General features: G+C 38.3%; 1 protein-coding gene across 19 annotated transcripts in view; it reads right to left on the reverse strand.

Moving 5' to 3' along the window:
* The window catches only part of GRIP1 (glutamate receptor interacting protein 1), a 658,587-nt gene that overhangs the window by 198,591 nt on the left and 439,134 nt on the right, over nt 1-20,862 (reverse strand). For 2 of the 19 annotated variants that reach the window (XM_072843168.1, XM_072843170.1), the window contains exon 1: nt 20,430-20,562. The exons of 15 other annotated variants lie outside the window; for them this stretch is intronic. Coding sequence is in view for 1 of the 4 variants with exons in the window: in XM_072843165.1 (XP_072699266.1) it covers nt 2,195-2,198 (4 nt within the window). In the remaining 3 variants the exon portion in view is untranslated. Of the gene's footprint in view, nt 1-2,194; nt 2,214-20,429; nt 20,563-20,862 lie in introns of those variants that run through there. 2 more of the 19 variants (XM_072843173.1, XM_072843165.1) reach the window with 2 other exon arrangements.

The raw sequence follows: 20,862 nt of genomic DNA on the forward strand, positions 1-20,862 counted from the left end.
TGGACAACACAAGAAACCACAAATTCTGCATCAAAATACATGCCCACTATGCACCAGTAAAAGTATAATTTTTAACAAATTTTTAAAAGATTTTATTTATTTATTTGAGGCAGAGAGAGAGAGAGAGAGGAGTCCAGAGAGAGAAAGAGAGAGAGAGAGAGAGAGAGAGAGTGAGAGGAAGAAGCAGATTCCCCAATAAGCAGAGAGCCCAATGTGGGGCTTGATCCCAGGACCCTGAGATCATGACCTGAGCTGAAGGCAGATGCTTAACCAACTGAGCCACCCAGGTGCCCCAGTAAATGTATGATTTTGAAGCATAAATTTGATTTATTTTAAATGAATATGCTAGTGTTCATAATAAGTGGTAATCTTTCAATTAAAAGTATGCTCACATTAGAATTTAGAATATTTTTTTCGGGGACCACTGAATGACATGTCTCTAGGAATATGACCAGGCAAGTTTTAACTCACACTTTTTTTTTTCTCCCCATAAATGTCTATAAATATTACTTCCCGAAATCTTCATACTGCATCTCACTGTCTGGATGGCTTTAGTTAAGAGACACAATGATGTATATAATTCAGCCCTTTTGAGTGCCCAGGGATTTAATAAAATTGAGAAAGGCCTATACTACTTAAAATTTTTGAGATAATTGGCATTTTTTTCTGTAATGAAATATTGAAATGGGGTTACCCAAATTATGGAATACTTGAAATATTTATATTGAACAAAATAACCTGTTAACCTCCAGAGAGTGCCTTATAGTTAGTTATAGGATTTGTAAAATATGTTTATCTTTCATGCATTTAGAGCTCTGCGATCTACTGCAGAGACATACATTGTAAAATTGTAAAAGGAACACCTACTCCTTGCAATGCTGTCCATGAATCTCTGGGACATGTATATACAAATAATAGTAAAAAAATATCTAAGTTTGAAGTTCTTTATAAAAGTGAGATCTGCCTAAGCCAAGTAGCCCTTTTAGCACCCATGACAGGCTCGTATATCTGACTTTCTTTGCTTTCTATCTTCATTCTAACCACAAACAAGAGGTTTGGGGAGAGGATGGTGGGGGATGGAGGAGACATTAGCCACACAACACAGCTACAATCAAGTGTACAAAAAAGTGAGGGAGGGACAGAACATTTTTGTCTCAGAACTTGAAAACCAACCAACAGAATAAGTAAAAGTAACTGCTGTGACTGTCTGCATCTCTCTCTACCCACTCTCCCAATTCTCGGGGAAAATGAGTGGCTGTTTGGGATTTACAGTCACCGTGACCTAATCTCAAATGAGGACAATCTGCTCTGGCCAAATCCTGACATGCACATTCCAGACATGGATTGAAATTAAAGCAAAATGCCTATTTATTAAAATAAATCCCAAAAGGCCTTATTAGAGTTACAGATGGGTATCTTGAAAGTTTCTGAAGAGCAAGTCACAGGAGAAGTGAAACCAAACTTGTCTCCTCAAGAGTTAGGGAAGAATTTGACAAGCAATGGGTAGAAAGGTGTGTTTGTGTGTGTTTGTGTGTGTTTGTGTGTGTTTGTGTGTGTGTGTTTGGGAGGTGGAGATATAGTCTGAGGTGTCTTCCAACTTCAGAAACCAGCTCTACAGCAGGAGTAGGAGATACACCAGCTTTAATTATTCAAAGAAACCCCCACCTCAGATCTGGCTCTTTCCTTCACCTAGCCAAAGGAAAAAAATGCTTGTAAACCACTGCAGTGGTGGTCCTATTCCTCTTTTTTTTTTTTTTAAATGACATTATCCATCTAATAAGCTTTAGTTCCCAACTGTTTTTACAAGAATGATGTTTAATCAAAGCTAATGATATCAGAATACTTGAATCATCACATGAATTAATTGAGCAATATGAATGCTTCATCACATTCTCTTTTTATTTCTTTCAATATTAATTAGAATAATTTCCCAAAGAAAGTGGAAGTCCCAGGGATGACTTGGATATCCAATGTTTTTCTGCTCACAGTGGGCATATTCTCAAGTCTGACAGGCCACAGAGAGACTGGTTTTAGTTAGAGATCAGTTCCTAAGATTTGCCCAAATCTGGGATATTTACATGTATTTGATTTTAACACACTATAACCCAAGGCCAGTAGAAAAAATGGACTGCGATATTAACAGAAATTCACAGAAAAGGAAATAGTAAAGGTAAAAAAAGTTGTTCAAACTTACTCATAAGAAATGCAAATTAAAGCCATATGAAATACCCTTTTTTTTCATTTCCCAGATTAGCAAAATCCTCCAAGTTGGATAACATACATATTGGTGAGGCTGTGGGGAAACAGAAACTGTCACACATGGTAGGTGGAAATATGATCCAGTATAACATTGGAAGAGGTCATTTTGACATTATTTAACAATATTATAAATGCATATACCCTCTGGCCCAGATTTCTACTAATGTGATTTAACAGATATACTTATGTATGTATAAAATAATATATGCAAAAGGATATTCATTACAGTAACTTCATAATAGCAAAATACTGGAAACAACTTACTTGTTCACAAATGAGGGACTAGTTAAATAAATTAGAATGTACCCATACAGAAAATTACCGTCCAGCTATAAATAATGATAAATCACTTCTTATGCCAATATGGAAAGGTTCCCAAGATTATTTTTTCAGTGAAAAAAGCACATACAGAACAGTGTGCACAGAAAGCAATGTTTTGTTTTATAAAGGAAAGTTATGAATATGAATTCATATTTGCTTATATTTGCATAAAGAACATCTGGAGAAATTCTAAGAAACGAATAAGCATGATTTTCATTTTGTGTATGTTGTGGTGGGACCGGGTTGGCTGGGGGTTATGGAAGAGAGTGAATTTTTTCACTATATGCCTTTTTATATGTTTTTTTGTGTGTTTCAAGCCATCTGGTTATACCAGAAACTACCTATTTACCGATTAAAAAAAAAAACAACAAAGTATAATTGATTAAAATGTTACAATTTCTAGTCTTCCAAAAATACATTCCATCTATATCACTGAATACACTTAAATTTTTCTCTGGCAGCTTTCTTTGTCAAGGAAGAGTCTTCTAAATACCAGAAGATAAACATTAAAGACATTTCAGGAGTGCACGTGCATAATGAAACACTTCTAAAGATCTACTAATGCTTAGTGAATTAAGTTTCTCGAGAATTAGGATTGATTAAATGTCATATTTGTAAAACAATCAGGCACTAAAGCTTCTTGGATGGAGACCAACTGAAAAAAGGCAAGCACCACTATCATCTGGACTAAAAGACAAAAACACGACAGTTCAGTGGCTATCACATGTCATCTTGGCGAAATAAATTAAAAACCTGCTTATTTTTTTATAGGTCTCTAACTCTGGGAAGTTAAAACTCCTATAGCTCTAGTACTCTCAACAAATGATGTTCAGGCCCCTATGAACCAATAATCTTTGAAATATTCACATCTGAGACTAAAGGGCATTTCTTCTGAATTGTTGTTGCAGTTATTTGAGGTCTTGCCTGGATAATTAAAACACAGCAAGAACCCAAGGTACCCATATCAAGACAGAAGACAAAATAACATAGACTAATATGCACACATTAAATTCAAAGGAAATACTGTGAATAGAGAAACAGTTCAGGAGCCACAGGGCAGGATGTACTATATGTAAGGGTCATATTTCTCTTTTAAAAAGCAACCAAAAAATTACATAAAGCATGCTTAAAAGGACTCATCACAGTCACAATTCACAATTTTCAAATGACACATGGAGAAGTACGTAGTGGATCACAGGACTGAATGGGCCAATGTGAAGTAGGGAAAAATAGACCTAAGGAGAGGAAGCCACCCTGGGTGGTTTTCTTGGTCTGCCTGAATCAAGAGTACACATCAGGGATCGTTTGCTTTCTTCTTGGTGGCACCTTTGACAAAAATAGCAGCTCACGGTGTTCGTACGCAAGACACCCTTCAAAAAGAACAGAGCAAGAAGCTTCTAGCATTTGCTATGTATTGGTTCATGGGAAGAAGAGCAATAAATGAACACTGAAGGGGAAATCGATAGAGACAATAAAATGGCCAAAACGTCAGACTTTTTTCATTTTTGCCTGCTTTGTCCTAGAAAATCAGAAGAAGATTAAAAACAACAACAACAACAAAGAGTTGAGGGTAATTACCAAGCAATAGCCTTCTCAAAAAGCAATAGCCTTAAAAAGCAGGTGACTAATTTTATTCTCCAGTGAAAGAGCAAACATCTGAGGAGAAATCTATAGGTACAGAAGAGAGAAAAGCAGGAGATTAAAAAGTACTACTATATGGTTTTGATTGTTGAAGGAGGAGTAAAAGTCATTCATTGCTTGGGGTGGACATTGCTGCCTCTTACAGAACCTCTAATAGAAATGACTCTTAGTTAGAAAGCACTTTACAGATTTTGTGCCATTTTACAGCCATTCTTCCATTTGATGAGCCAGTATTATCCTCCCTGTAGGGGAGAGAGAGAGGAGAGAGAGAGAGAGAGAGAGAGAGAGCGCGCGCAAAGCTCAAAGGCTTTAAGCTAACCTGCACAAATTTGCCCACGTAAGTAAGAAAGTAGAGGAACAGATTCAAACTCAGTTCACGACTCCTCAAATCCTGAGCTCTGTGCTCCACAGATCCTCAAGGACACGTGCAACTAATGGTGCCCCAGTAGCCTTTGCAAAAATGAGGCATTCCATTCCCCTCCAGAGGAACCAGCCAGGGACCGGCTGTATTTTGACAAGTCTGTGCCAATGGTGTGCTGGGGGAGCTCTCAAAAATGGGTTCAGTGTTAGTTACAAAGACACATTGATTCATTGTCACCATCCAGGATCCTCCATTCCCTGCCCCCTTAAAGGCCAATACAATTTTGAGCCAAGAGTTGAGCAAGGAATTGATTTTCCTTTGAATTCAAATTCCTGAGAAGGCTGCTCTGGAAAGCCGGAGAAGCTTCGCTCTCACCTTCTGGACATTCTACTTCAATATCAGACAGATGTTAACAATTAGAGATGTTCAAAGAACAATAAACAATTAAGGAGCCAGCATGATTGATCTCACACTCCACGTAAGTGCTCTCGGAGGATACTGTGCCTTTCGTGAGAGCAAGAACAGCAATAAGACTTTCACGATGCTGCGGATGAGTGCTTTTAAAAAATTTTGGTCTTCTCCTGACCTCCCCTTCCTCCCTCCCCTCCTGCCACCCCCCACCCAAAGCCCCTTTGACTCTTCAGCTGGGGAAGGTGGAGAAACGGGCTGCTGCCTCATCAGAAATTAAGAGTTGGGTGGTAGACGTTCTTTTGAAGTTTGGAAGCTGGAGCATGAGGTTATTCACTCAGAACATCTCTAATTGGCTCAGATTTACACACTCCCAAAGTCCCAAAGGCAGCAAGTAGATACTGGGTGAAATAAAAAATTCAAAGAGATTATTGTATTTAGAAAAGTTTTATCTTTGGGAAAATGTTTTACGAATTGCAAGGCATGGTAGTTCCATTAATATTTTTTGATACTGTGGTAAAATATACACAACATAAAGTTTACCCCCTTCCTCATTTTTAAGCGTACAGCTTAGTGGCCTTAAGTACATTTCTAATGTGGTACAGCTAACAGCCACCATTCACCTCCACAATGCTTTGCATCTTGCAAAACTGAAAGCATAACACCCTTTAAGCAATACCTTCCTATTGCACCTTCCCCTCAGCCCTTGGTGACCTCTACTCTACTCTCTCTCCAAGACTTTGCCTTTTCTGGGACATCAGAGAAGTGGAATCACACAATATTTGTTTCTTTACATCTGGCTCATTTCATCTAGTGTAAGGTCTTCAAGGTTCACCTGTGTTTTTGTATATTATCATAATTCCATTCCTTTTTGTGGCTGGATAATACCTCCTTGTATGGATAGACCACATTTGGTTTATCCATTCATCCGCTGATGGGCATTTGGGCTGTGGCCACCTTTTGGTTATTGTAATAACGCTGCTATGAACGGTGGTAATCAAGTATCGGTTCAAGCCCCTGTTTTCAATTCTTTTGGGTATATTCCTAAGAGTGAAATGGCTGGATCATATGGTAATTCTACGTTTACCTTTTTAAGGAACTCAAACCATTTTCCACAGTGACTGCACTATTCTATATTCCCACTAATAATGCAAAAAAATTCCATTTCCTCCACATCCTTGCCAATATTTGATATTTATAATTTCCATTGTTTTTTGTTTTGTTTGAATTTTTTTAGATTAAAAGAGATTTATTTTTTATTTTATTTTTTTATCATACTTACAATTTACTTAATAAGAATTCAACCATATGCACCAAGACACTCCTCCAAAAAAGCCATAGTGAAATTAGTGAAATAAGTTAGTGAAAAGTTAGTGAAATTAGAAATACTGTAAAATCATATTTTACATATATGTATAACATTCTGTTTATACATTTATGTATATGAACACATAATAGCATGTGTTATCAGAGTTTTACACAAAGCTACATAACTGCATCTTATGAGCAAATGCAGAGATTTATTTTTTAATTTAATTTTTTTGGTATATTTTTTTAATTGGAGTTCGATTTGCCAACATAGAGCATAACATATGTTTTGTTTGAATTTTTAAAAAACACTTTTAAATTTTTACTTATTTATTTATGAGAGAGAGTGAGAGTGAGAGAGCATGAGCAGGGGGGAGAGGGAGAAGCAGGCTTCCTACCGAGCTGGGAGCCTGACATAGGGCTTGATCCCAGGACCCTGGGTTCATGACCTGAGCTGAAGGCAGACACTTAACTGAGCCACGCAGGTGCTCCTGGTTTTGATTTTGGATAATAACCATCCTAATGGGCATGAGGGGGTATTTCTTTGCAGTTTTAATTTTATTTCCTTGATGATTAGCAATGTTGAGTATCATTTCTTGCACTTAAAGGCCATATTTATATTTTATTTGGAGAAATGTCTATTCAAGTACTTTGCCCATTTTTTCCACCATATCATCATTTTTAATGTCCAATGTTTATAATATGAGGGCCGGGGCATTCTCCTCAACTCAAGTTTATAAATTTTCAATTGGCTTGTGAGGCCAATAGGGATACTTCTTGTCTAATTTGGTTTCTGGGAAGACTTCATTCAGGTCCTCAATGGTCATCTGATCAAATGGAATTATGTTCTTCATCTTCTCCAGCTCTTTTTCATATTCTTCAATCCTGGCCTTTGAGAGGGACAAAAACTCAGCACAGCTTTTCACATCTTCTTTTTCCTCAGCATCCACCTGGACGTGTATTTATCCTCTGGCACAGGAAACTTCAGGGCATTAAACTTCTTCTCAAAGTCATCTACCAAGCCAGGAAGAGTAGCCAACCTGGAGGTAAGCATCTCATTCCAGGATTTCAGGGAGTTGGCAATAGCCTTCTGGTTTCGGGGTATGATCTCCCCAAAAGCTACCCAGTCAATGGTTTTAGAGCAAGTTTTTGCCCAGCCATCTTGAGATCTTCGTGATGACCAGACAGACCCTACGCCGGGAGCCCAAGTCTTTCCTGTGTCACCTCTGCTGCCAGGAGGACCTGGAGCTGGACTCGGACAAGGTGCGCCCCGCCCTCGGGTGCGCCCCCCCCCTTTGCCCATTTTTGAATTGGGTTGGATTTTATTGTTTTTGTTGCTCTTGAGTTGTAGGAGTTCCTTCTGTATTTTGGAATATATTAATCCCTTATCAGATATATGATTTGTAAATATTTTCTCTCATTCTCTAGGTTGTCTTATCACTCTGTTGACAGTGTCCTTTGACACAAAAGTTTTTTTTTTTTTTAAGATTTTATCTATTTATTCATGAGAGACATAGAGAGAGAGGTGGAGACACAGGCAGAGGGAGAAGCAGGCTCCATGCAGGCAGCCTGATGTGGGACTTGATCCCGGGTCTCCAGGATCACACCCTGAGCCAAAAGCAGGGGCTAAACCGCTGAGTCACCCAGGGATCCTCCACAAATTTTTTAATTTTGTTGGATTCTCATTTATATGTTTTTCTTATGACTGTGTTTTTGATGTCATACCCAAGAAATCAATGTAGTGATTCCATTTGTTCCGTCTCTGATACCATTTTCGGCAGCATTCTTGGATTACTTTACAAGCCACCTACAATAAATTTATTTATTCCCAAATAAACTCTAAAGAAATATGATGTGATAGGCTAAGGAGCAAAAGATGCTGGGTGACTTCAAATTGGTTCCCAATTATCCTTAAGGTTCAAACTGTATGGCTTTGGTTTCCCTTCATGGTCTGATCCCTGCCTACTTCTTTAGCCTCCTCTCACCCTTATCATCTAACTTCAGTAATCTTGAATTCCTCGTGCTCTGGAATATTCTATATATGTCCTCTTACCTGCCTAACTTTTTTTAAAAGATCATTTATTTATTTATTCATGAGAGACACAAACACAGAGGCAGAGACACAGGCAGAGAGAGAAGCATGGAGAGAAGCTCCATGCAGGGAGCACGATGCTGGACTCAATCCCAGGACCCCAGGATCATGACCTGAGCTGAAGGCAGATGCTCAACCACTGAGCCACCCAGGTGCCCCTTACCTGCCTAACTTATACTCATCCTTCAAGTTAACCCAATCAGCACTTCTCCCAGGAAGTATCCCATGATCTGTCCCCATTTCCAGCCAGCTTCTATCCGGCCAGGGGGTTGATGTGCTAGCTTTGAGATCCTATGGCATTCCATATGGTACCTATCACAGGATTTACTATATAGAATTATTATTTATTTAGCTCCAATCCCCTCTAGATCAGAAGTTCCATGAGGACAGTAGCCACATTGATAACTTATTTTTACCACTATATCCTAAGTATCTAGAGTAATCCCTGGTAAATAGTAGATGCTCAGTAAATATCTGATGAATGAATGAATAAACCAGATCAACAGCTTTTCCAACCTAGTGTTCTGTTTTTAGCAGTAATCTGTTCGCAAGAAGGCGTAAAATTTAAAGATATACCCAAATATCCCTATTTTTCAAGAATTTCCTCTCTGTGAAGTTTATCTAATAAATCCTTAAGTGCTTTTAAAAACATTAATTCATTTCATCTTCATAACAGCCTGATGAGGTAGGTTTTATCTGCCATTTCCAGGGAATTAAGTAAGAGCAAAGAGATGTTTAGTAACTTGCCTATGGTCACATAACTACTAACTGGGCTTGTGTCCATTCAGAGTTACCCTGTACCATCTCTTGGTCGTGGTTAAGTTCCAACTAAATGTGAAACAATATATGCTGGAACATTTCAGACTTACAAGGATGGCCAAGTTCATGATATTTGTGGTATTGTAAACTTGGCTCACATCCTCCTCAGATTTATGGTCCGATTTACTCTGCAGGAACCCCAACTTTCCTGACTGGTACTAACTTATACCTGTCAACTCTTCACTCTTTTAACCTCCTCTCTCAGAACCTGAGCTCACTTCCTCATTCCTTCTGGAGGCTCAGCTGCTGGAAGCATTGCAAGTAGAGGTGGACCGTATTATTTTCAGGATTAAAAACAAAATTTCTTAGTTTCTGGTACTTCTTTGTTTTCAATTTTATCAAAGTATTCAAACAACTAGGTACAATGACCTTACATTCTTTTTTTAATCTCAGCTCTGATAGCATGTCAGCTTACCACTTTAAGGGATATTTGAACTATTTTATTTTGAATTTATTATCTTTTGGTTGCTTCAGTAAAACTAATCTTCAGCCACATTATTATTATTATTACACAGCAAGGTATCTCTTTAAAGAGAGTTCCTCCATCCCCTCCTTTCTTCCTCATTCATTCATCTGTCCAACTACTGACTTAGCACTTTCAAGGTGCCAGGCACTGTGTTAGATGATGGAAATATAACTTTTACCCTGAAGAAGCCAGTGTTTTTCCCATTAAAAAGGTTTGTCCAATACCATGCAAGTCAAATAATTCTACTATTTTGGAAGAAAATAAGTGATTACAATGGCTCCTCTTTTTCCGTATTCATATTTTCCTCTCAAAAGGCTAGAATGCAGTTGCATAGAGGTCAGTACTGTTATCTCGTTTTGAATAATTAAACAAAACATCTCATTTCAGAAAGTACAAAAATATATACCAAGATGATTTGCAACTCTAAGTATATAATAGATAGCTACAGTTAAGAGTTAATCTCCTTAAAGAGAGAAAAAATTAGAGGTAAAACATTTTAAGGCAAGATGGATATATTAGAAATTTATCATTGGGTAGACTGCAAAACATCTCTTGCATCTGAGTAATAAATATAATTTATTGATTCTCTCTGAATACTAGAGAAATAAAGCATGTAAAATAATCATTTATGCTAAGGACATACAGTAAAGAATCAAAATTATTCTCTGCAGCAAGCACTAGGCTGATGGTTAATAGCACATACATTCATTTTTATACCTCTTGCCCTTTTTAATATATCTCTAAGGAAAGACAGTGGTTATTATTTGGTTTTCCCCATGTGAAATTTCTCATATAGTGCAGTAAATCTTTAAAAGTTACGTGAGAAGTACATTTTTCTTTCAGGATTCTCATTCATAGTTAAGAATGCTTGGGGGTATATTTCATTTACCATGGACAACATTTCCAATTTAACTTGTTCCAGAGAATGTAACATTTGCAGCTAATTTCCAACATAACATTTAGAAATAGCTCAAAGTGAAAACCCATTATTGGTTTTTGCCATGTTTAAAAGCCAAATGCAAATGAAAACCAAGGCAAGACTATATTTTACTTTTCGATCATATATTTCAGTTGCTTTTCCAGAAAACTGGGTTTGGTCTAAATGGTAAGTTTGTAATGTCATTCTTTAACACACAAGTCAGGAGGGTCTCAAGAAGGAAGGGACCTATTGTTAACATCTGTCATGACCTTATATTTAGGAATCTGCCGTTTGAAGACAGAACTTCAAACGACCAGATAGGTGACCATCTCCTCTAAATCACATGTATTATATTAGCTCCATTTTTTCTTAACTACTATAGTTCAGATCCTGGAGTTTCTATTTCTAGAAGCTTCTCATTATGAATAACTTTCATTATGTTTTACCCAAACTGAACTGACCCTGTTGTGGCTCACGCATCCTACTTGCAAATGGACAGATTTTCACATATGGACTTTCCCGCATGAACTGAAGACCAGTAGGTCTTATGACATTCTTTCTGAGCATTTATGATGTTAAAAATCACTACACTAATTTTCAAAGAGGCTCATAATAAAATATTGACAAATTTAGATAGAAATATATTCATTTGAACTATTATATAAAGAAACCATACTTGGTATTAGTGATTTTAAAAAAGTGATTACCCTCTGACAATATGCATAAAATGGAGAAATTCAAAGTGATGGAATTAACCTTGGAGTCTGAGGCAATATATAGCTTTATAACTGTTAGAGTATAATGGAAAGTGTTACTGAGGTGGAAAAATCTTGCAAACATATATTTTAGATGGAGCTTCTAAAAGAGAATAAGTTTAAGATAGCCTATCAAATTTGAGGACTTGGGGACTATACAGATAAAAGTTTGCTAAAGATATAAATAGCATGAAGAGTATACAAAGAAATTTGCAAGTGTCCCCCATATAGGATTCAACAAATATTTATTTCATGCCTGCTAAAAATTTCAGATACAGAGTTCTGAGAGGGAGGAAGGAAGTACCATGGGGTAGGGAATGCCTCTCTGTGAAGGTAACATGTGCTGAGATTCAAATGAAGACAAGGAGCCAGCCCCACCTCTGCAGAGGAGGGCTCCAGGCAAAGGCAAGAGCAAACACATCAGTCTCAAGTGTCCATTAAAAGTATATTTATTTTTAAAACCAAATGCTAAAAGAATCAAACAAAAGTTCAGTGACAAATTAATGTATCCCCAGAGATCATATATATATTGTGTACTGATAAAATATATGTATCCATATGTACACACACACACACGTATATAGACATATATGTATACCAAATGCGTGTATGCAAATAAAGAAAATTGAAAGCAAATTTCTCAGATGTTTTAAATATGAGCCAGCAGAAGTAAGAGTGGCTGATTAGCCCATATCCTGAAAACATTTCGCTGACATTTGTCCTAATACATCTTGCCTTGTCCTTAGTTCTCTTAGCCTCTTCTTTCTACCAGTGCCTCATGCTCTGTTCCCCTCTCCTGAGAGCTGGGGAAGCTGAGAAAGCCTACTGTCTCGATGAAAAAGAGGTAATAGTCAGGGTCACAAACCCACGTTTCACAGGTCTGGAAATGAGCACAGTTTCCTGATGAGACGGGGCACTGCTTTCTTCTATGGAGGGGACTCTGCAGGTGGCAAAAAAGAAAGGGCACTGAGCCGGGACACCCAGGGACTTGGCATGGATGCTATTTTGCCAGGATTCATGCTCTTGTGCTCTCTGACCATCTCTGCCTGGTCCAAGCAATTCATTTGCATGGACATTAAGCTCCAAATGTCATTGCACACTGTGCCTTCCCATTTTCTAACCACAGGTGCTTACAGATCAGGCTCTTGCTCAACCTGCCACTGGCTGCTAAGCCATTATCTGTCCTACAGAGCATTGGGACAGCTGTACTCTTTCCTGTGATAAAGGATACTTAGATGTTCTTTGTCATCACTCGGGGACAGCTCAACAACTGACACTGTATTACTTTTGGTCTTCATTAGATGGTTTCTTTGTGGCAGAGATCAGCATCTCCTTTGAGGACGTTATATTTCTGTACCGGGAAGAAGACTGCAACCCAGAAATCTAACCACAATCACCAAGTCCCTCAAATCTGTTATCTTGGACTAACAGACTCCTAACTGGTTTTCCTGACTCTTCTTCAATGGTCAGACCTCTTTATTTTTATTTTTATTTTTTTTTAATTTTTACTTACTTATGATAGTCACAGAGAGAGAGAGAGAGAGAGGCAGAGACATAGGCAGAGGGAGAAGCAGGCTCCATGCACCAGGAGCCCGACGTGGGATTCGATCCCGGGTCTCCAGGATCGCACCCTGGGCCAAAGGCAGGCGCTAAACTGCTGCGCCACCCAGGGATCCCAATGGTCAGACCTCTAAATGTAAAACCAAATGAAAATGTCACTTCACTTGCTTATTCACTCATTGTTCAAGAAATAGCCATCCATATCTACCGAATATCATGTGTCAAGCACATGTCTTGCCAGTTTCAAAGTGACCGTGTCAGGATTCGTAGTAGTCAGAGAAGGATGAGTCGGGTAGGATACTACAGGGAACAAGGGATGTTTTTGTCTAATTAGCAGCCATTTCTCCCTTTATTAGCACCTCCTGATGCACAGATAGAGAAATACATATGGATACATCTATCTATCATCTCTCTCTCTCCCTCTCCCTCTCTCTCTCTCATCTATCATCTATCTCTCCACATTTAGATCTACTTGTGCCCCAAAGCTCTAAGGCCAATCATAGAAACACCGACAAATCGGGACCCCTGGGTGGCTCAGTGGTTGATCTACCTTCAGCTCAGAGCGTGATCCTGGGGTCCTAAGATCGAGTCCTACATCAGGCTCCCCGCAGGGAGCCTGCCTCTCCCTATGCTCATGTCTCTACCTCTCTTTGTATCTCTCATGAATAAATAAAATCTTAAAAAAAAAAAAACCCACAAAATGAGCACTGAGAAGGAAGCAACCAGTTCCACCTGGAGCAGCTGGGGAAATGCAGTCACCTGGCACCTATTTTTCACTATTTCTTCAAATGTCACCTCTTCAGGGAAGACTTTCCTTCTCCCCAGAAGGATTACTTGCTTCATTTTACTTCGTTCTGAAAAGATTATGAGGTCGCAGACACCAGAGAGCATTGCCTCGGTCATATTTATACCTCCTAGTGCTTAGCATGCTGCCTTGTTAGACTGGGTATAGACCATGCCCTCAACAAAAACTCCTCGAGTATCTCTATGTCCCCAGCCCTAAGTGAAGGAGTGGAAGGCTGGCCCTGCACTTGAGGAATTCACCAGCATAACTAACATGTACAGAGTACTGGCCTTCAGAAAGAAACCTAAAATAACTTGTTCTATTTCTCATTTCCCCCTCCTCTCCATGTCCTTTGCTGTCTCCATACATAGTTAACTCCTCATCAGAGCTTAATACCAATTTACCGTGTCACTTTTCAGAGAGCCTTATCAGCTACCTTGTTACATGGTCTTAAAATATTTTGTATTTCTTCTTTACATAAAGGAGTTCTTCTTACCCGGGGGGTGATTTTGCTCCCTTCCCCCCCCCTTTTTTTAAGATTTTATTTATTTATTCATGAGAGACACAGATAGAGAGAAAGGCAGAGACCCAGGCAGAGGGAGAAGCAGGCTCCATGCAGGGAGCCCAACGTGGGACTCGTTCCCAGCACTCTAGGGTCACTCCCTGGGCCAAAGGCGGGCGCCAAACCACTGAGCCACCCAGGGATCCCCTTGCTCCCCTTTCCTGAGGACATCTGATGACAGCTAGAGACAGTTTTGATTGGCACTACCAGGAGGGGTGTTGCTCTTGACAGATAAAGGATAGGGATCCTGCTACACATATAACAAAATACAGGACAGCTCCTCACAACAAAGAGTTATCTGGCCCCAAATGTCAGGAGCTTGAGAAACAAGCTTACATAAATCACCACAGTTGAGAACTATTGCTCTACCTTTGTCGTTATGTGATTACTGCATTTCCCCCCACTAAACTCTAGATTCCGAAAAGGTAGGAACAAAGTCTGCTTTACATCATTGTATTCCCAAAGACTCTCAAGTAGTAGGGAGAGTCTTCATTCGTTTGTTGAACATCATCGTCTTTAAAGAAGTGTTAAATCTATTCTCTGAAACAGAATATAGCATTCAAGTAATTTATCCTTTATTGCAAGTATGTATTTTAGCATGCAAAATTAAATTCTCTCTACCCATTTACCATTTCCTAGAAACAAAAGTTGTTGGTTGCATGGCTGTATTTTGGCTTAATCGGGGAGGCTCCATTCCAAAATGAAAATATCCCATATGAAAATGTTTGTTTTAAACTATTAGGAAAATCTTGGAAGGTTGACAAGATGTATAAAATGTATGGCTCTGGCTGCAGTAATGCTTCATACTTTGCAGCACATAGAACGGACAAGCCTCAGTGACACAATGGCAGGAAGCCTAACATGCAACATGACCAGCAAGTCACTGACTTAGCAGAGTGGCATCATAAAAATATCCCTGAAATAAGTGATAATATAGATTCCTATACTTCATAACTGCCACCTAGTAATAATAAACTTGGATTCTACTGAGCTGTGTCTTCAATGACTGGTAGGTAGATCTCTAAACCCTCTAATTATAATCTTGAGTCATAATATTTGCTTTAAAGCTGCAACTCAAGTGAACATTCAAATGTGATTTTTATATAAAAGTCAATTTCTGGAAGTCAATTTCTACAATGTAAAAGCATTTGGAAAAGGACTAGGTTAATTATTAAACTGACTCTAAAACAATATACTAAAATACACTACTTTATAAAAATAAAAAGCAACTAGTTTATAAAGGACACCATCCTTAAAAGCATGTTAAATTGCACACTGGACATATTTTTATCCAGAGATATTTACCTTCTCCATGAGGCAGTGAATTATTTAAATATACACAGAACCTTCATTTGAAAGCATGCTAAACCATTCATCTTTTATATTTCCCTGTTGACATTCTGTATGGAAAGAACATTTCAAGATCCTAGTTTCAAATAACACAAGCTTCATTTTGACTTTAAAAAAGGGATTTTTTTTTACCCCTGAAAAATCTCGAGGCTCTGGTGGTCACTCTAACACAGGTCATGGCTTTGGGGCTTTCAGGAACCTTTTCTGCTTTTGTGTTTGGCAACTACACTGTATAAGGTCCTTTTTTTTGGTTCTGAAGAAGATGTAAAAAAAAAAATTCCAGAATTCTTATCTTCAAATACCAGCTCAGAGCCTCCCTGGATTTGTTTTCTTCTTCTTTCTGCCGTCAAGGTGCTTAAACTCTTGTGATGCAGAAAACTGTGGACTTTAGAGCTCAATTTGTGCAAAAAAAGACATTTTTGAGTGAAAGAATGTATCTCATTTGACAAGTGAGAAAAGTAAGGCTTAGAGAAATTAGTTGAAAACATCTTAAAATAGAGGATGCCTTCCCGCATCTTTTCAGGCTATATGTTCAAGATTTAATTGTTCTAACATTGGACTACAAAGCCCCTGAGGGCAGGGAGCAGAGACTTTTAGGACAGGTCAGTAACATTTTATGAATCACACAGCATGTCTGCTTCTGCATCTCATCACACTTCTAATGCAGTAAAAGATGTTCTCCAATAGATTAAAGTCACTATTGAAGGAGAAATGTCTATCCTTAGGATTTTACTGGGATTGCCATCTAGAGAAAAAAAGGCCAGAAAACATTCCAGCTAAACCAAATTTCCATATATGTTGGCTTCATTTATTATGATAATTGGGAATAGCAGATAAGGAAAGCAAAATTTTCTATTACTGTAGTGATAGTAAGATAATTGGAAAAACTCTATGTCCTTGGTCATGGGCTTGATAGGAAAATCACTGGAGGTGGGGCTATTTTTTATTCATTTTTTGTTCCCCACACAGTATCTTGTACATCCTAGGGCTTAATAAGTATTTGTTCATTGGCTTTGTTTACTGTTTGGATAAAAGGGATATTAAATGTGCTATTCCAATAGAACATGAAAACTTACAAGGAAAAAACAACACTACTTATCCTCAACCTTTTTTTTTTTGCAATGCTAAAGACCTATGTAGTGCAATACTGTTTTTGTTGTAAATTTTTTTTTTTTGCATTTAGTAAAGCATTAGGAAGAAGATTTTACTTTTTCTCTTTTTTTTTAATTAATTAATTTATTTATTTATGATAGTCACACAGAGAGAGAGAGAGAGGCAGAGACACAGGCAGAGGGAGAAGCAGGCTCCATGCACCGGGAGCCCGACGTGGGATTCGATCCCAGGTCTCCAGGATCGCGCCCTGGGCCAAAGGCAGGCGCCAAACCGCTGCGCCACCCAGGGATCCCTACTTTTTCTCTTAATATAATGCCATCCACTGTGGTCATCTGACTTTCCATGTAACAAAGGGAAAAGGGCGAATGATACTATCCTTGTCACAATTATGGGAGATGGTTGACAAATTAGAGAATGGTAGTCCCAGCATGTGATTCGGTGATACAAAATTTATATCTAAGCAGAAGACTGTCACAAAGAGCCTTAAGGTCACAGAACTACATCAAAAATGGAATGAACATGTATTAACACTGAATATGTGCCAAGGGCTGGTCCCAAAAGGCAGACAGACAAACACACATGTAATTATTTCCAGAATCCTAGAAACCCATACTTGAATCCAAGGTTTAAAACCATTGTTTAAGATAAATGTACAAATCCCTGCTCTGAATCATTATATATTGATCAAGTGTAACACTCGGAGTTTACGGGAAGCCTATAATCCTTGTGAATTGGTATCAATTCCATTTAACAAATAAGAAAAGGTAAAGCTCAGGGAGGGCAAGTGACTTGCTCAAGGGATGGTAAAGGGTAGGATAAGAAATCTGTCTCTCTAGCAGATATAAGAATGTCTCTAATTTTTTTTTTTAAAGTAAGCTCTAGGCACAACATGGGGCTTGAACTCATGACTCCAAGATCAAGAGTCGCATGCTCTACCAAGTGAACCAGCTGGGCGCCCAACAATGTCTGTAATTTTTAAGATGACTCTATATAAGTGAAGACTCCATCTCAAATGTCAAGAATCAAAAAGGAGAAAGTGGAAAAAGAGGGAACTGGGTGTTTTTATAACTTTTGAATACCTAAAGATGACCACAGCTTTCAGGAAGGACATTAAATTACCACTATCCCCAAATTACAGAGTATTCATTACCTTAAGTTAAATAACGTGCCCAAGGTTTCTTAGCTATAAGTGACCCAGAACTAGAATCAGAATGAGGGAAGTTGTGTTCTGGAGGCCGTGCTATTGGCCACTGTGCTTGTGATGTCTGGTCACACCCTAAGCAGCTCTGGCTTTATCCATCTTTATTGGCAAAGTCCTAAGCTGAAGGTGCCCATGGCAGTGAAATAACATATTGTAAGCACACTTGAGAGTATGATCTTGAAGGAACTCTGAACCTTCAAGTTCAAGAGAGTCAGAGTCTAGGGCAAGCCTCAGATAAATGGGAAGATTCATGTGCATGAGGTTCACATGCTTTCAAAGAGACATGAAACGGTTTAGATTTCCCTTCAAAAATGTTCCATCTTTGCATTTTCCTTTTGCGTTGTGTTATATTTCATTAGGCAACAAAGGCTTCATTTCTTCCGTTCCTGGTAATAAGAAGTGATTAATCACAATCACCTGTCACACTTAATTTAGCATTCATTCCATGAAAAGATTTTCCACCAGCGCCCAAGTGAAATTTACATTTTAATGTCCACAGATAAAAAAGTACAGCGGGACGTGTTACGGTTTCTTTTCACTAGGAAAACCATTTTTGAGAATTTAGACTGTTAAATAATCATTTCTTTTATGGGACTAGCTCCAAAGATACATATAAATTTTGAAATCTATAGTATTACTTAGCAATTTTAGTGCTTTACTTTTTGCAGCCGATCATGAAAGCCTTGCTCTTAGAGCCTCCTCTGCAGAGTTGTCTTAATTATGGGGAAATCCCTTTACAAATGGCTCTGCACTTACAGTGCTTCAGCTGGAATCTCATATTGGTTTTATTGGAAATGATGAAAAATTACTCTGCCTGGGACATAAAGTTAAGAATCAGGATTGGAAATGAACTACATTCTTTTAGCTTTAGAAAAATTTGAACTTGTCATATTTCCTTCTAAACAGTTTTTCCCAAGGAGGTTTAATAAAGCAAAAACCTTTTAGAATTCCAGAATCCTAGGGAATTTTTCCAGGTGAAAGGATTATCTGATTCCATCCGTGCATTTAATTGACAAAGAAGTTTCACTCAATTTACAGTGAAAAGAGCCAGGACCAGAAGCCGTGTGTATGGGCTGCCATGGTACTCTTTTTCCCGTGCTTTTCACAGCTCACACAGGTGGGATGGTTCTCTAATCTCAATGACAACAATTTCAGGCTTTCCTCATAGCATTTACAACAGCCTGGCATGTATTATATATTCTTTTGACTATTGCCTTTCTGCCCCAAAGAATATAGGCTCCATGAAGGCAAAGAATTTGTGGCCTCTTAAGGGTATCATATAGTAGGACTTAATAAATACCTATAAATGAGGTTTCACATTTAACAGTAAACATTTCCCTGTCGCTTACATTTTATTTCCTAAAATATCCATGTTTGCTTTAACTACAATTTTAGAAGTTAAATCTCTAAGTAAGTTAAGAAGTCATAAAAGGAGAAAGTAATAAATTCTGCTACATTGACATTAGGGGCTTCCAATTCAACAAAAGTCCACCCTAAAGAAACCGTATATAAGTTTCTCTGTATGAAGAGAAGAAAATTGCCACACACATAACCAGCACAAGATTAGTATCCACAAATAAGTCCTAAAAACCAAAAAGGAAAATAAATCCCAATTACTCATTAGATTAAAAAAATGATAAAAGATACACATGTCTATTTTAAAGAAAAGCAAACACAAATGGCTACTAATGGCCAATAATGACCAATAAAAATAGATCAATATTCAACCTCTTTAGTAATCAGGGAAATAAAAATTAAAAACCACAGTGATATATACTCAAAATAACTGAATGCAGGGACTCAAACAGTACACCAATATTTGTATGCTTATTTGTAAATCCATGTTCAATGTATTATTCACAATAGCCCAAAGGTGGCAGCCACCCAAGTATCCATCAACAAACGAGCGGATAAACAAAATGTGTTTTGTTTACAAGTGGAATACTTAGAGGGGAATGTTATCCAAAGTTATGACAGATGCTATAACATGGATAAAACTTAAAGGCATTTATGTTAGGTGAAATAAGCCAGGCATGAAAAGACAAATACTGTATGGTTTCCCTTCCATGAGGTCCAAAGAGTGGTTACATTCACAGAGACAGAAAGCAGAATGGTGGTTGCCAGGGGCTGGCAGGAAGTAAGGATGAAGAGGCAATGTTTAATGGGTATGAAGTTTCATTTTGGGGAGATGAAATCTGGGAATGGATTACGGTGATGGGTTACATAAGGATAAGAACATACTTAGTATCGATATGCCATACACTTAAAATGGCTAAAATGGTAAATTTTATGTTATATATGGTTTCCCACAATAGAAAAATTAACCACAATGAGATATTTATATCCACTAATTGACAAAACACAAAATAAAACAACCCCCCCAAACTTCTGACAATAAAATGTATCTAACCACCCTCCCCCCCACCCCCCAACCACCATGTGATTGTATGGGAGACAAGTTAAAGTTAAATGAGGTTGTAAGGGTAGAGTCCTGATCCAATCAAACTTACAAAAAGGAAGAGATGCCCAGAGAGCTTGCTCCCTCCGTCTCCATTATTAAGGACTAGCCCATTACAAGCCAGGAAAAGAGCATTCTCCAGAAGCCGAACCCTGAGCATGGACTTTACATTCTCCGGAACAGTGAGACAATGCATTTCTGTTGTTTAGGTTACCCAGAATGGCGTGGAAGCCCAAGCAGGACCAAGCAATAGTGGAGAAATGGGAGCTCACATGCTGCTGACAGGAATGTGTGTGAGGACAGTCTGGGCTGGTCTAGCCAGCCTGAAGAAGTGCACGCTCAGAACCCAGCAACTCCTCTGCATGGTGTGCATTCCAGAGAAACTCTAGCACACGTGCAACAGAAGACTAAGTACATGGAAGTTAACTGAGACAGCTTCTGCATTAGCAAAATCTGCAAACCACCAAAATATACATTGAGAAGAG

This window comes from Canis lupus, chromosome 11, assembly GCF_048164855.1.
Source record: "Canis lupus baileyi chromosome 11, mCanLup2.hap1, whole genome shotgun sequence".
NCBI classification, from domain to species: Eukaryota; Metazoa; Chordata; class Mammalia; order Carnivora; family Canidae; genus Canis; species Canis lupus.